The 15402-nt window shown below is 32.8% G+C and overlaps 1 protein-coding gene across 2 annotated transcripts in view; it reads right to left on the bottom strand.

Annotated features, from left to right (window-relative positions):
* LOC129803688 (uncharacterized) overlaps nucleotides 1-15193 on the bottom strand; it is a 32601-nt gene extending 17408 nt beyond the window's left edge. Inside the window, exons 1-4 of one of the 2 annotated variants that reach the window (XM_055850445.1) lie at nucleotides 14880-15193; nucleotides 12502-12844; nucleotides 5552-5826; nucleotides 4475-4610 (exon numbers count right to left, since the gene is read on the bottom strand). In XM_055850445.1, the coding sequence (XP_055706420.1) occupies nucleotides 4475-4610; nucleotides 5552-5826; nucleotides 12502-12550 (460 nt within the window). In that variant the 5' untranslated portion in view covers nucleotides 12551-12844; nucleotides 14880-15193. Of the gene's footprint in view, nucleotides 1-4474; nucleotides 4611-5551; nucleotides 5827-12501; nucleotides 12982-14879 lie in introns of both variants that reach the window. The other variant, XM_055850437.1, reaches the window with a different exon arrangement.
* Between the last annotated feature and the right edge of the window lie 209 nt (nucleotides 15194-15402).

Here is a 15402-nt window from a genome sequence, read left to right as displayed (position 1 = left end):
AAATATTTGTTCTTTTTGGAAGATTTTGACACTAAATACGTTAAATTTTGAATATGATTTGAGTTGAAATTGCTTTGTTGAAAATTCAGTGTGAGCAATTGCTTACGAGAAATATGACAGAACTTCGTGGCTTACTTCAGTCTTATTTAGTTTTGGTGAAGTACTAACAAAGTTTGTTCGCTGTTTTTGAGTGATATTATTGAATATTCATTGAATATTGTGTTGATTCACGTTACTGATGATTTTTACATTTGACCTGAAGTGAGATTTACCTTGTGAATTATATTTTTCGTGTGAAAAATGGGAAATTTTTTAAGACATTCACCAGTGAGGTGATGATTCTTATTTTGGACAGGTGTTTTTCTCACGAAATTTCGTAAAGTTTTAGCTTTTGTGATGACTAGGTTGGACAAATGCCTGGAGAAACAAAGGAGCATCATCTCTACGAAAGAGATGTAGCGAGAAATGTCCTGAAAGGTTCCCGGAAAGGTCAGGGAATGAGCGAATCCGCACCTACTTGGAGTATCGAAGTCAACTCACTTTAATGAATGATATGGAAAGTTTCCGGGCTTCTGTGACATTCTACGTTTCCCTTACATGAACAGGAAGAGGACTTGGTAAGATTGGTTCATCAAATGAAGAACAATGAGACGTCTCCTGTTGAGGCGGATTAGCTGTCCAAATTTACAGACAAGTTGGACAAATTAATAAACAAGTTGTCCAAAATAAGAGCTAAAGTCACCTCTACATATCAATTCATTTTTAAACGTATTAAAACTAATTTTAATAAAAATAAGTCGATAAATAGCTTGCTAAGTTTCTAAACAACCCTTCTGAAAAGAGAGTAACAAGAAATGTCAATTATTATAGAAAATATCGCACTTCAAACTTGGAACTTCGATGCTTATAAGCAGACTGTCCAAAATTAGAAGCACTTCCCCTATTATTTCTCATTGCATTGTCATTATGCTAAAATAATTGTGTAATATGTATTTGCCAAAACGTGAGAGAACAGAATTTGAGAGAACCTTTGCTATTTTTTATTAATTTGAAAACTAAAGAGACTGAGCCTCATCTATGTTTTAAAAGCTTAGACACATTTACGACGTAAGTCGAGAGACGCCTTAACGTAATTATATGGGAGACTGGGGCAAAAAGTCACAAAACGGATATTTTATTTTTTTACAAGCTACTCGAGCGTTTCAAAAGTTTCTAATCAGCGCAGTTTTATAGAAAATTTACCGCTATACAACTTTGTGAAAGTAATTTTCGTCTATTTTATAAGGAAATACGTTTATCGAACCAATTTCTAAGAGGTAATTTTGTGACTATTCTAAAAAATGCTGGGGCAAATAGTACCAGACATTGTGTATTATCATATTTTGATTCGCTTCATTACAGGCTTCTGTAAATTTGAAAAAATACCTAGAGGACATATTTTCATAGAAAATTTATTCATCTACACCTGTGTAAAACACCGTTTTCTCTGCGAGAAAAGTGAGAAAACGAGAAAAGCGCTTTTCAAGCTATTTTAGAAAAAAATACACAAAAGACTGCAAATTGTTTGACCAATGCAAATAACAAGCGGCGAGACATGATAATGACGTTTCTTTTCGCCGTGAGACATCAGAAATTGCTTCGCTTTTTTGTTATTTTTTGCTCTATACATTTTGTTACTTTTTACCCCAAGTGGGCATTTTTAATAAAAGGATTTCTGGAGAAAAGAACTTTTGTGAAATTCTAAAATAGGTAGCGGATTCGTATTCAAAAAATCCAAATTATTTAGAAAATATTCACCAGTGCATCAATTTTGGAAAATAAGTAGGTAATAACTGTTATCTTCTACAAGGAAAATATTTCAAAAATAGGGCTAAAAATTTCGATATTTTTTTATTTTCTAAATTCCTTGTTCGAATTCTGAGAAACTTACGACATTGAAGAAGGTCTATGGAGGCTATCTATAGAAAAAAATTTGAGTCGCTATCTTTTTTACCTTGGAAGATATTGAATTATGAATTTTTCGATTTGTGACTTTTTGCCCCAGTCTCCCCTAATCAAAATTGTGACTACATATCCATAAATTCTGATTAATCCGTTTATCAGCTTGAACTGAGAAACGGCTTTGGTTAATGGGAAACTGATGGAAATTTATTCAAATCATTCTTTTGATTATAATTACGTTAAGTCGATTCTCGGATTAAGTCGTAAGTGTGTCTAAGGCATTACAATGAATAAGAATATTTTGACTTTAAAAATAAAAGACCTAACACCAAATGACACCCTTTTACAAGAGTTTTATTAATCAAAACCGGGCATTTTTTACCGATAATGATGCATTACCGATAAAAATTAATCAATTTGTTGCATGAATATGGATAGCAAAAAATCTCTAGAGTAATAATGGCTTCTACACCCTAGGAGCAATTTCTTTAAAAAATGCCTTTTTAAAGAAAATTTTCGCTGTCCTTGTAGGCAGAAACGTCAGAATTAAAAAAAAGGCATTTTGGGCATTTTTTGACGAAAATTGCTTCTAATCTATTTGCTCTAATTCTAATTCTAATTGCTTCAATTATAAGCACCATCACTGAGAGAAATCCGAAAAAGTTAAAATAACATTCCGGAAATGTTAATTTTACCCTGCAGTATTGATCCAAAATCCGTGTAAATATTACCCTTTTTAGGTGTATTGGGGGTTAAAGTTAACCTTTTCATGTTAATTTTACCCTTTAAAAGGTGTAAAATTAACATTGAAAAATGTTGATATATTTTTAGACCAAAAAAGTGTAAAAGTTATGAGGAAAAAAAGTTAATCGCACCCTTTTTTTCCCAGAGATAAGACAATAACCCTATAATTTTTTACACACTCCCAGTAAGTTTTTGCAAAGAAAAAGCTAAAAAAGTTATTTAGATTAGAAGAAAGCTTTCAGGCTTCGCACACACTCTGGCTTCTAGCACTACATAATTTTTCCATATTCTCTTAATCAATCTGACCTTATGAAAATATATTTTAACAGCCTGTCTTAAGGGGTTGCGTTTGTCAGGCATGATAAAAAAACAGTATATTTCCTTTACATCTTTTTCAACATAACAAAAAAATTCTAGCTCTTAAGCACATAAAAGAACAATGTTTTAACTAGGGTAGAGTGGGAATTAGTATTACAATTTGGACAATTCGCCGGTACAAGTTGGACATGGCTTTTTTCTTGATAAAAACAGTACATAATTTGTTTTTAAGCACAAGGGACCAAATTATAAAACTAAAGCATTAAAAATATACAAATAAAAATGAAGTACTAAATTTATCAAGACAAAAAGCCCTGTCCAAATTGTACCATTGTCCAACTTGTAGCACTGTCCAACTTATACCACATTACCCTATATTTTCTGAAATTTTCATTTCAAAATTTTAAAAATACGAGTACGAGTTTAACTCATCAGCTAACAGGAAATTTAGTTTTTTAATTTCTGATGAATACACTCTGAGAAATTGAATCCACCGAAAAGTATGTTTTTTTTTCTTCAAAAAACAGTCTCCGAAAATCAAATCACAATGACTGAATTTTTAAAATTTTTAAATAAAAATTTTAGAAAATATATTTTAAATATTGTAATTTATATGCTTAAGAACTTAAATAAAAATAAAAAATTATTTTGATGTGAAAGAAATTTGAGAAATATGATTTTTTTTTAATTTTTTACCCAATTTCACACATTTTCTGAAAAAAATCATTCTTATTGAATATTAAAGGAATACCTTTAGGAAAAATATGAAGTATTCGATACCAGAGTGCGAAGCTTGGAAAACTTTCCCTACATTTCAATTCCAACAGTCTCTCTATTAATTTATTTTCATGTTTTTGATTAAAAAACATGTTTGCTAAAATTTATTAAAAAACAAAAATAACCAGGAATATTCATTGAATAATTTTTAAAACTTTTCTTCAAAAAAGTTGAACAATATTTCCTGATCCCTAAAGCTCACCAAAAGTTCAGAGGGGGAGAAAAATGGTGACAAATTTGTGCTATGTCAAAAATACACGACAGACAAATCATTTTGTCATTTTCACTCCCACAGACTGAAGTGGTCGTCCCCTGGAGACAATGACAGAATATTGCTAATACTCCTACTTCTCTATACTGTGGTGGTGAAGCTCCTGGGTACGGCAAAAAAATTGTGAAATGTTTATGCGAAAGAGAAATGTGAATTTGTATCCGGACTCTCATCAATCAAATTAAATACTTTTATTGTGGTCATTAAATTTTAATTCAACGTGTCACGCTATAGCACAGTGTGAGAGAGGTTTCAAAAAAAAAATATTAAATGAGTTTACAAATCCCGTCCGACACGAAATGGTGTAATTTTCTATTATTATATTCATCTATTGTGTGTGCGCGCCTTTACTCCCGCATATCGTGTAGATTCTTCTACCTCAAACCCAGCCAGAATCATTTTTCACCATGAATGAATACTTACACACAATTTCCATGTATCCTTCTCCCTGAACGGATGAGAAGTTGGGCGCCTCACCGCTCACCTCACATCTGTACAGCCCAGAAGATTTGATATTCACGTTGCGAAGCGAGACGCGGCTGCTGTTGGAGTGCTCATGCTGGCGGCATGTTGATAAAAACGGTCATTAATTCTTATCTCTGTGGCATTGGATATTGTGTACACAAGTCCTGAGGAGGCGATAAGGACGGCCAATAGCCCCAGAAAGACAAACCCTCGAATTCAGGCACGTCTGCCACCCATTACAACCCCAGGTTCTCAGTCCGAAAGAATGGCTTATTGCACGAAGATCAATTTTATTGTCATTTTGGACAGGCATGACGGAGAAATGAACCCCTTCCATCAATCCTTCGTCCTATATTTCATTGAGTGAAATTCACAAATTGACATGCAGAAACGAAAGCTCCTCTGGCATTAGCTTTATTCAGACATCTCAGTCAATTTTCATGTGATTTATCTAAGAGAAAATTATTAATTCATTACTCCCCAGCGTGTTCCGAATAGAATGAGGGATGCAATAGAAAAGCAATTATCCGGGGATTAATTGAATCTGGATTTGATTGAATGCATTTTATTCCATTTCACTAAGCAAATTTATATCAATTTCAGGCAAATACAGAAAAAAAAATTCTCCCACCTCAAACTATACTTCCCATAAATGTGGATTAAGATTTCTGATGGATTGCTAGAGGCTACTTTTAGAACGCGTGGAATTAAAATTATCCTTTGTATGCAATTTTCCTTAATTACTAGTTATCGTGGGCAAAAACAGAAAATGACGAGTTCTAGAAGTGGAAATTATCCATCAAGCAGAAAGACATAAAAAAAAATGTTGGAGAAATTGTTCTTCCCCACCATTATCTTCAAAGTCAGCAAGAAGGATAATTTGGAGTATACGAAGCTCCGCGGAAAACTAAAAGCTCTTCAGAGTATTTGTAAGGTGGCAAGTAATCCACTCGAGAGTATAAAATGAAAGTCATTGCAGAGATCTTGATTGGACTCTTATGTGAAATTGGGATATACAGGGTTTAACTCACTTACAGCAACTTTGATGCCATCGACTTTGTAACTGTGCTGTGGAGGTGAAGCCCGCGGGACAAATCGATAGAATTCCTCGTTGTCTTTGTACCATTTTACAGAATAGAGGGTCTCCCGTCCACTGTCATCTGCCACCTCATCGTCATAGTTGAGAAAGTGATGGCTGTGATGTCGCCTTGTCACCTCCTGCAGCTCAAATTGACACTCAAGGACCACATTATCCCCGCGGAGCTTGTAACTTGGAATTGTGACCTTCACTAGCTTCAGAGAATCAATTACTGAAATCAAAACATGACAAACAAGAAAGTCCTTCAGACACTGTATTAAGTTGATTGAAGTGGGAAACTCCAATATTGATGGTATCATTGCAATGTTGTAATTAATAAATTTTTGGTTTAATTTAATCTGGTTAAAATGCTATAAGTTATATGATTTTATCACTAAATAAATAAGCTTACGTTGAACGAAAGTTAGGTGAACTGGTAAATTTGAATAAAAGGTACAATCATAAATAATATAGTCAATTATTTAGTACCATTCTCTCGACCCAAAAAGACTCGGGCTAATCCTCAAGAATATTTAGTCTGTAAAATTCGGCAGTAAAGATTAGAGGTCCCTTGCATAAATTTCCTTTGCCTTATCCGTTATTGCCAAATTTTTAGGCTAAATATTTTCGAGGAGCCCAAGTTTGTTTGGGCCCTTAGTATATGATCACTCTTGATAAGTTTGATCTTTATTTAATTACATTTATTACTTATTTTGCAATCCTTGCAAGTCAATTAAAGTTATTGTGTCATTGTCATTACATTTTTCATTAATACTTCGTGTGGTGATTAAATCTCTTGATAACAAAAGTCTTAAGTCAATGAAAAGTCACTCAAGATAGTAAATGTTCGAGAGGCATCTCATCCTCTGAAATAATAATCTGAAAATGAGTTGTATTAACTCTTGTGGGGGTCTGCAATTTTTGAAGATGACCTATACATTGGATGATCTAACTGAGATTGTACAGAATCTCAGATAAAAGCGTATCAATACCAGAATTATTGAGAAAATTCATCTTATTTTTTTCAATGTTTTGTTATTTTTTGTAATGTTCACACAGGTATTTCAAATCTTAGGTCTGAAAAATATTTGGTAGGGATCTGAAAGGGTTTTTAAGAACTTTAAGAAACTTTGTGTGTTGATATAGCATACAAAGTAATATTTAGGGGAAAGCTATCAGGCTTCGCACACACTCTGCCTTCTAACACTTGATATTTTACCTATTTTTTTTTAGGAAATGTGTGTCTTAATACTAGATATTGAAATAAATTGTATTCTTGGTCTCTTTGGATTATTTATAGTGAAAAAAACACGGTAGGGGAATGTAGGCATGGTTCTCACAGAGTGAACCTTCAAACAACGCAAATTTTCTCTTTGTTTACAAAGAGCTAGTTCGTCATTTCTTAGCCATAAGATAGATAATTATGAAGCTCATGAGACGAGATGAGGATTGGTAAGTCAGCTCTTTGCAAACAAAGAGAAAACTCGCAACTCTGTTCAAACCATGCCTACATTCCCCTATAGACCTTTTTTAAACTTCTCTATTTCTTCCTCTCACTACATTTCGAAGATTGGTTGTCTCCTTCCTCAGGAATAGGTAGGTTTGGGTGGGTTTTGTGTCAAACCGTCCAAATGGTAATATTGTTCCAAAAGGTGATATATGAAATCCAAATATATGTAATTGTCCAAGTAATTCCCTATAAACCTGATTAAAACTTTCCGATACCTACCCATACCTGAGGAAGGAGACAACCAATCTCCGAAACGTAGTAAGAAGAGGAAATAAAGAAGTTTAAAAAAGGTCTATAACGCGTTTTTGGTTATTAAAATACATTGCCACAAGGTCAGATAACATAAGTCCAGATTCTTTAAAAGAATATGGGAAAAATATGAATTGTTCCAAACCAGAGTGCGTGCGAAGCCTGAAAGCCTACCCCTATATCTTTATTTCATTTTAAATGTATTAGGTATAATTTTAGAGGATTAAATATGGTAAACTATATTTTAGGGTTTAAAAGCAATTCTTCTAAAGAATAAGTGACACAATTTTTGAATTTTTAAAAATAATATATTTCAAACTTAGAACATGTTTGAAATTTTGCATAAGCTCTCTTATATAGTTCCCTTCTTGAGTTTTAAGCGCTAAGGAATATAATGATTTTAGGTCAAGATATAAAGATAAATTTCGTAAAATTTAAATTTAATAATAAAACAAATAAATCTGATATATATCCTCTAAGAACTTAAAAATTCAAATAATAGGAAATAGGTTAAATTAGAAAAAATAGCTTTTAAATTTTTTTATAAAGTTATAATACTTGCTATATTTTTAACTTTGTTCCAATTTTTTATATAAATAAAATAGTTTTTCTTAATAGAAAACTTCCTAAAGCTTTTCGAAATAAATGTGTCCATCTTCATTCAGATTTTTAGAGCAAAAGAGCTATAGGTCATATTAAGAAAATTAATTATAGTTTCTTATTACTCTTTTTATGTAGTACAAATTACGTTGGATTATATCATGTTTTAAAATAAATAGATTTGAATGTGTAATTTTGAAATTTGTATGTTAAACTTTGTTTGTGTATATAATATCATTCTTTCTCCGCATATGAAGGTTATACCAAATCGATATAGAATACTGAAATATTGCTAAAGTTGAAGTTTTGTATAAAAAATATAGTCTGTATGATTCAATAAATTCAATAGAGTTAGTGATTTAAAGAAAAAAAAAACAGTACAATAACGAAGTTAGTATTATTTTCATGTGACTCGAGTATTTTTATAGCTTTCAATCAAGCGTCACTTTGGTAAGTCTCTCGTGATGTGTAATTTAGTTAATCGCTATATTACACTCATAAAGAGTGTAAAATAATTCAGATGCACCAGCAGTGTTGTCTGGTGTTTCGACTAATTATTCCCACAATGAAGCAAATTTCATCCTCATGGTACTGTCCGTGCAGAAAATTTATTAATTATTCATACTTCTCAGACAGATAACTACTTCAGCGTCTTTTTGATTCCACAATGAGGGTGTGTCAAAAGGAGGAAAAATAATGAAGAGTAATGAAGCTTCAATTATTCAATGAAAAAGTTCGCAATGTTGAAAATTTTCAAAGCAAAAATATCTACTTGTAAAGTATTTATGTTTATAGAAGTAACTGGAGCAAAAGCTTGAAGAATAAACTGCAATGGTATTTTGATTCTGAGCTAATGGGTGAAAATTTGCAGAAATTTTCAGTGGAAACGTTTCACTTGGTTACGAAACCTAAGTGAGAACGAGGTCTGAATTGCGAGCAAAGTTGAGAGAAGCTGCATTACTTGCTAATGGGCTCTGTCGATGTATATTTGGTACGTTGTGTCTCTAAATGTTGTAATCTAAGGATTTTATAGGATGTCGTTGTCAGAGCAATTTGCATATAGTAGCGTCCTGCAGACGACCACCATCTGCTCCAACTCTCATTCACTTTTCCCTATATATAGTAGATGAATTTCTCATCCCTCCGCGTCATCATTTTATCGTTGGCGTTATCGTCGTATACATTATACTTTACCATACATATACAAAAGGAGAGTGAGAACTTTCATTTGAGAGATTGAGAATTACAAGTGTGCGAAGATTATGCAAGGAGATTGCATCGGTGGATATAGCATGGTTGGTGACTCACAAAAGCACTTGGAACAATTTCCTTCTTCGGTTTTAGAAAGATGCCCTCAATATGAGTATGAAGGATTATTTTCCTGTGAAAAAAGTATTCCAAAAAATTCTCATTTCGTATTCCCCTGGCATGATTTTCTTTTCAAAGAAAACTTCCTCTTGATAACAAGAGAATCTAATTGATTTTCCACTGAAAAGTTTTGCACGAATATAAAAAAAAATTCTAACAGGTTACAAACTTCAGATCTAAACGAAGTTTGATTAAATTTTACTTCATTAATGTTTATATATCTCGTTATTGACGATTGTAAGAGAAATATTTTACTTAGGTTTCTGTTTTTCTCCAAAATGCGTATTTAAAAAAAAATCTATTTATAACGAAAAATATTAACCAGGAGCCCCATACCAAACTTTGACATTTCGCTTGCTAAGGGGTGTATCAATTTAGATATTTCTTGTGTATCGAATTCAGTTACTTTAATAACTCATTACATTTTGTTATATTAAATTATATAATATTAAATAGTAGAAGTGGCTTAAATCATACTAAAAATAATATTTAACTTTTAAACGTGATGGAATTCATGTGAAATGCATTTAACCTAACTTAAGAAAAATAATTTTAGATAATAGGGTAAAGTGGTACAAGTTGGACAGTGGTACAAGTTGGACAATGGTACAATTTGGACAGGGCTTTTTGTCTTGATAAATTTAGTACTTCGTTTTTATTTGTATATTTTTAATGCTTTAGTTTTATAATTTGGTTCCTTGTGCTTAAAAACAAATTTTATGCTGTATTTATCAAGAAAAATGCCATGTCCAACTTATACCGGCGAATTGTCCAACTTGTTACACTAATTCCAAATTATATCACATTACCCTATATCAATGTAATTTATTGTGAAATAAATGGAATTTTTTGAGGAAGTTAATAAAATACGATAATATTAACGAAACATCACAGAAAAATGGTTGTAATTCAGACTTCACTCAAAACTTTGTTCACATTACCTCAAATTTTACATTGTGAATTCAACTGTCGTTCAAATTTGAGGAACTCGACTGTATATGGTTTTCGATATGTTTTACATCACTTTGCGTCTTGTAAAATAAGCGGTAATTGGAGAAAAAGAAAATATCTTTTCAAATACTAAATTATTTTGTCTAAAAGAAGTGTGAAAAAATAAAAAAAACGTGGCATTAGTTTTGCAGAAAACATGACTGCCGATTTCAAAAAATGGGTTTTGACTTAAAAACGGTTCCTTCTGGCTGACCGTAAGTGACAGAAATTTTTAAAGACCCTATCTCGTATAATTTTTTTGCGAATTGTTTCAAAACTTAAAATAAATATTCTTGACATGTTGTAATATTATACAGAAAACAATAAATAAAAATTTTATATTTAACATTATTTATATAAAAATTGTAAGATCCACGTAACCCCGTGACAACTAAAGCTAATGGATTTTTGTACACAATTAAAACTTGTATAGTTTACAGAACAGTCCCATAAAAGTAAACCTTTCCTTCTGTTGCATGTTTTAGTTTCACCTTTTAATAAAAGTAAGAAAATATAAGAAAGAAGATGATAAAAAATAACAAAATTTAAACTGTAGGGTTGAGTTACCACTTATCGTCAGTTTTAGGAAAATTTGAAATTAATTTGATTATAACTTTTGAACCCTCATTATAAGATAACTCAATTTTGACACAAAGTTATTGAGATGTATTGGCTCTTGATTCGTCAAAAAAGTAGTACTCCAATTTAGCGCTGGACAACTTAAAAAAATGTTTTATTAACAATACAAAATAACCACATTGTCGCCACTTTTTACCACTTTTCGCCAGTTTTGTAACCACTTCTCGCCACCCTCTTGGAAACGTCCAAACTCTATTATTTTAGGCAATGCTATAAAAAGAATATATTTAGCATTTCTTTTCCTCATGATCACCATGTTATTACTCACTTTAAATGATTTTCTTCGCTTTTATTTGGGAAATCAAATTATAAGACTATTGCAGAAAGTAAAAAAAGCAGATTTGACAACTGAGAATCTACAAAGTGAATCTACAAAGTCGCCTATTGAAAAGCAATGGCGACAGAAGGTAAAAATTCAAAACATTAACACTTTCCGCCATACCACATTTTTATATAAAAATTATATTATATTAATTGAAATATTAATTAACTAAATACAAATTTTATGTATTCTGTATGTAATTAAATATTCAACAGACAGATTATTTACCCAAAAATGTAAATTTTGTTCGATAAAAATGTGATGGCACTTGTTATATTTGGTAAGAAATATTGAATTCGATGCACTTGCTTAAAATATGGCTCTAAAAAATGCTCAAAATTTTAAATCCAAAACGAATAATTACACTGCAACAATTTTAAACTTTTTTTTGTTCTCATGCTATTTTTTCTATTCCTAGGGCCAAATGATTTACGAAAATACTTATCATTTTGATTTCATTTTGTTTTTGCGCCTGGAATCTAGGCACAATTGTTTTTGCCGTTTTTTCATACTTGTGTGCATATATCTCCGATTCTGCTGAACCGATTTATTTCTTAATATGGGAACATTTGTTCTCCTTTAGATGCCCGATAATTCTTTGGACAGATGGAGTTCGTGAAACTGACACCAGGGGCGCTATAGTCTCATATATGTCAGAAAACATGGAAAAATCGAACTTTTTAGCAACTTTAATCAAAAATATCTCGAAAACTAGGTCTGTCCCTAACAATCTGTTTTATGAGTTTGATAGAGAATTTTATTAGCTATATTTTTGTCCAAGTACAACTTTTCTCTTAGATTGTTTTTTAACCACGAAATTAATGCTCAAACGCAAATCGAGCACTTAGCCAATAATAAGAGAAAATCTTTACTACAAATCTTTGTTACAAATAACTTTGCGGCTCATTTATTTCATATATCGTGAAAAATAAAGATTTCAAGTGGCGAGAAGTGGGGCATTGGTGAGAAGTGGTGATTCCACCCTATACATGTATTAATATTTGATATTTAGCTTAAATTAAATACTAAATAAATATAGAATATCACTTAATAACATCGTTTAAAATAATATAATAATTTAGAATTAGAATTATATTCGATAAAATAAGTCAATGATGTTTAAAATTTTGTATATTTATAAATTCATAGAAATGTGGTTTTCATTTGGAATAGAATGGATTGTTCGGGAAAGGAGGTACTTAGACATAAATCTATAAATGATTTATTACCTTGAAAATAGTATCCACAAAAGCTGACAATGACAAAAATTAGATTCATTTTAGCTCCAAGCACTCTCTTAATTTTTAATGTCTCCTCCCACTTTTCCTCAGAGGGTGGGAAAATGTTTTACTCTATATTTTCGAAACTCTCTTCACTCTTTCATAATGTAATACTGGGGGGGAACCCAAGAGATTTTCCTGTTTGTCCGTTGTGAATAATAAATTAATTTTTATGTCAGGAATAATGTTTTGGAGAACTTCATAAAATATTTTCACTGTTTGCCACTGTTTTTCCCCTTGACACACTAGCTTTAAGATCATCACTTGAAAAGTCCATTTTGCCAAACTCCCTCTAAATACACAATTCAATTAGAAATTTCTCTGCGTTTTTACCACGAAAGGTTTTATGGAGATGGGGATGGGGAAGGAATGCCTTGTCGTCTTTTTTGATGATGCCTTCAGGAGGGGAAACCACACTCTTTTCCCAACCTAAATAAATATGACATTAGGCAATCTCATGAGACGATTTTCCACTCGAAGGAGTGTGGGAAATTGCCACACGATGGTATTAATGGTGACCAAATGGGAATTAAAAGCTGAGTCGTACGCTGAAAGGGAAAACAAAGTACCAAGGGTCTTCTCATTACTTTCATCTTCATTCTCCACCTCAGTGACAATTCCTAGAATTTTGCACCCACTTTGAAGGGCCCTTTTTCACCGTTTTTCGTCTCACGGGCTTTTTTTTCTGGCCGTTGAGTGAAAGAGTGTCCTCCAATGGTAATTCAATTAATGTGAAAAGTTAATTTTTTTGCCATCCTTGCGCGGAGCTTTCGTTCCCACTCAAACCCTGGCAGTGCCAAGAAAAACTTTCACGCTCAACGAAAATTCACTTGGTATGATAAGAAGGGTGGCAAAAAAGTCTTCTTTGCATGGGAAAGACCGTGAAAATTTCACAGCACTCAGATATGGTTAGGGTATAATGGAAAATGGGGGTGGAGGAGAATTTGTGTTAATCATAGAAGAAGATTTTCACTTCACTTATTTCAAATTCATTTTCATCCCAGATGAAAGTTGGACGATGAAAACCTCCCACCAGGCATCTCCACTGCCCTCAATATGTAGAGGTGCATAATACCCCCTGATGAAGTGCCAAATTGACGAAAAATCTCAAGACATAAAGGAATTAAATGTGATTTTCAGAAAGTGTACAATTGAAAATTATGGACTGAGATTCCAATGTGATGGTCTTGTTGGAGTGTGAAACACTTTAAAAGTGTGTAGCAACAGTTAGTGTGGCTTTTATTGTTTCGTTTATAAGGAGCAACTACATAAGAGGAAGATAGTTTCATTCAGAGTGGAAAAGTACATGAAAACTTCCTTTGGCACAGTCCACGAAAATGGACAAACTTTTAACACTGATTTAATGCCTTGCGGCATTTCTTGCTTTTTTGGACAAACAACCAGACACAACAGAGTTGGTCGCTGCTGTTGCAACTATAACATAAAGTTTTCCATTCTCTTCCGCCACAAGTGAATTTTCCAAACTCTTCCCTTAACCATTTTCAATAATGAACAAACCCCCTGGTGGAAGTTTATCTATCGAAACTTGCCTGATCTTCTCTCCATCCATGGGATTTATATATTGTTTGAGTTTTTTTTTCCTGGTGGACCCTTAATGGAGTGCCCCAAACAATATCCAGATAGTTTGGTCATTTGAAAGAAAATTGAGGAGAGGGATTGGATGTGAATGAAGAAAGTTCTCATGCTAAATCTCTGAGACTTAAATCTATTTTGAAGGATCTCTTGAGACTTTTTTTGAACTTTTTTTTGGGAGAAAAATGACTTGAATGGTTTACTTTTCTATGTCATTTGAGTCAAACAAATTTCTACCACCACAGATGGGGAAAATAGAAAATTCCCGGTGAGATGAGGAAAGGAGATTGAGGGACTTGCGATAGAAGAGATTCTTTATGTTTGACACAATTGAGATTCCCAGCTAAAAATACCCCCATTGAGGGGATGAATCTCAGGGATTACTCCACATGTGACATTCTGGGCGATTTATTTGACGAACACAGAGAGAGAGAGCGATAGAGAGAGGAGAAAACTTTGGTTCATTTTCTTCACATCCAAACAGTTGTCCCATCCTCCAAAATGTCCTTTTTGTTACTTCTCCATACCCATACTGCTCCTTTTGTGCAATTCACCAGGGAAGAGTTTACAAATTTCTCCAGAATGATTCAATTTTTCCCTCCCTGACACATTCCTAACATTTTATCATATCTTTTCTTCACTCAAAAATCATGCTCGCCACAGACAAGGCAACAATGTGAGGAAGGAGAGGAAAATGAAATCATTAAATTTTCATCACGACAATTTGCACATACACAGGGCTAAAGTTGAATTTGAATAAACTTCTTGGGGGCTTTTTTGCCTTATTCGGCAACTCCACATAAATTTTCCCACCAATTTTCGCGGTACAAACTTTTGCCTTTTTTCTGGTACAAAAGGAGAAACTTAAATATTTATTGAATTCTTTTTCATGTCAATTTCACACGCAGTCACTCAAATATTTGTCAATGTTTAATTTAGCCCAAACACCCCACAATCTCCAGTATTATGCGATGTTTTCGGCGTTGTGCTTTTTTCCCCCAAAAACACCCCAAACACAACCTTGCTACGCAAAGTACTTTGTGCAACTGAAGTGCGAAACCAACATTTATGTTCTCTTCAAAAGCCGCATGTGTACCTTTCGTGGGAAAAGTTAGACTGGAAGTTTTCCCCGCTTTCCAGCAGACAGGAATGGTTCTTTGATTACTTTATCCCCTTTTTTACATTCACTATATGAGTGAAGGAGCACAACTGCTGAATTCTTTTAACTATTAGGAAAAACTACTTTTAAAATAGTAA

This window comes from Phlebotomus papatasi, chromosome 1 (assembly GCF_024763615.1).
Source record: "Phlebotomus papatasi isolate M1 chromosome 1, Ppap_2.1, whole genome shotgun sequence".
Lineage (NCBI taxonomy): Eukaryota > Metazoa > Arthropoda > Insecta > Diptera > Psychodidae > Phlebotomus > Phlebotomus papatasi.
Note: the sequence above shows the minus strand (reverse complement) of the source record. Positions and strands in the feature narration are given on the sequence as shown.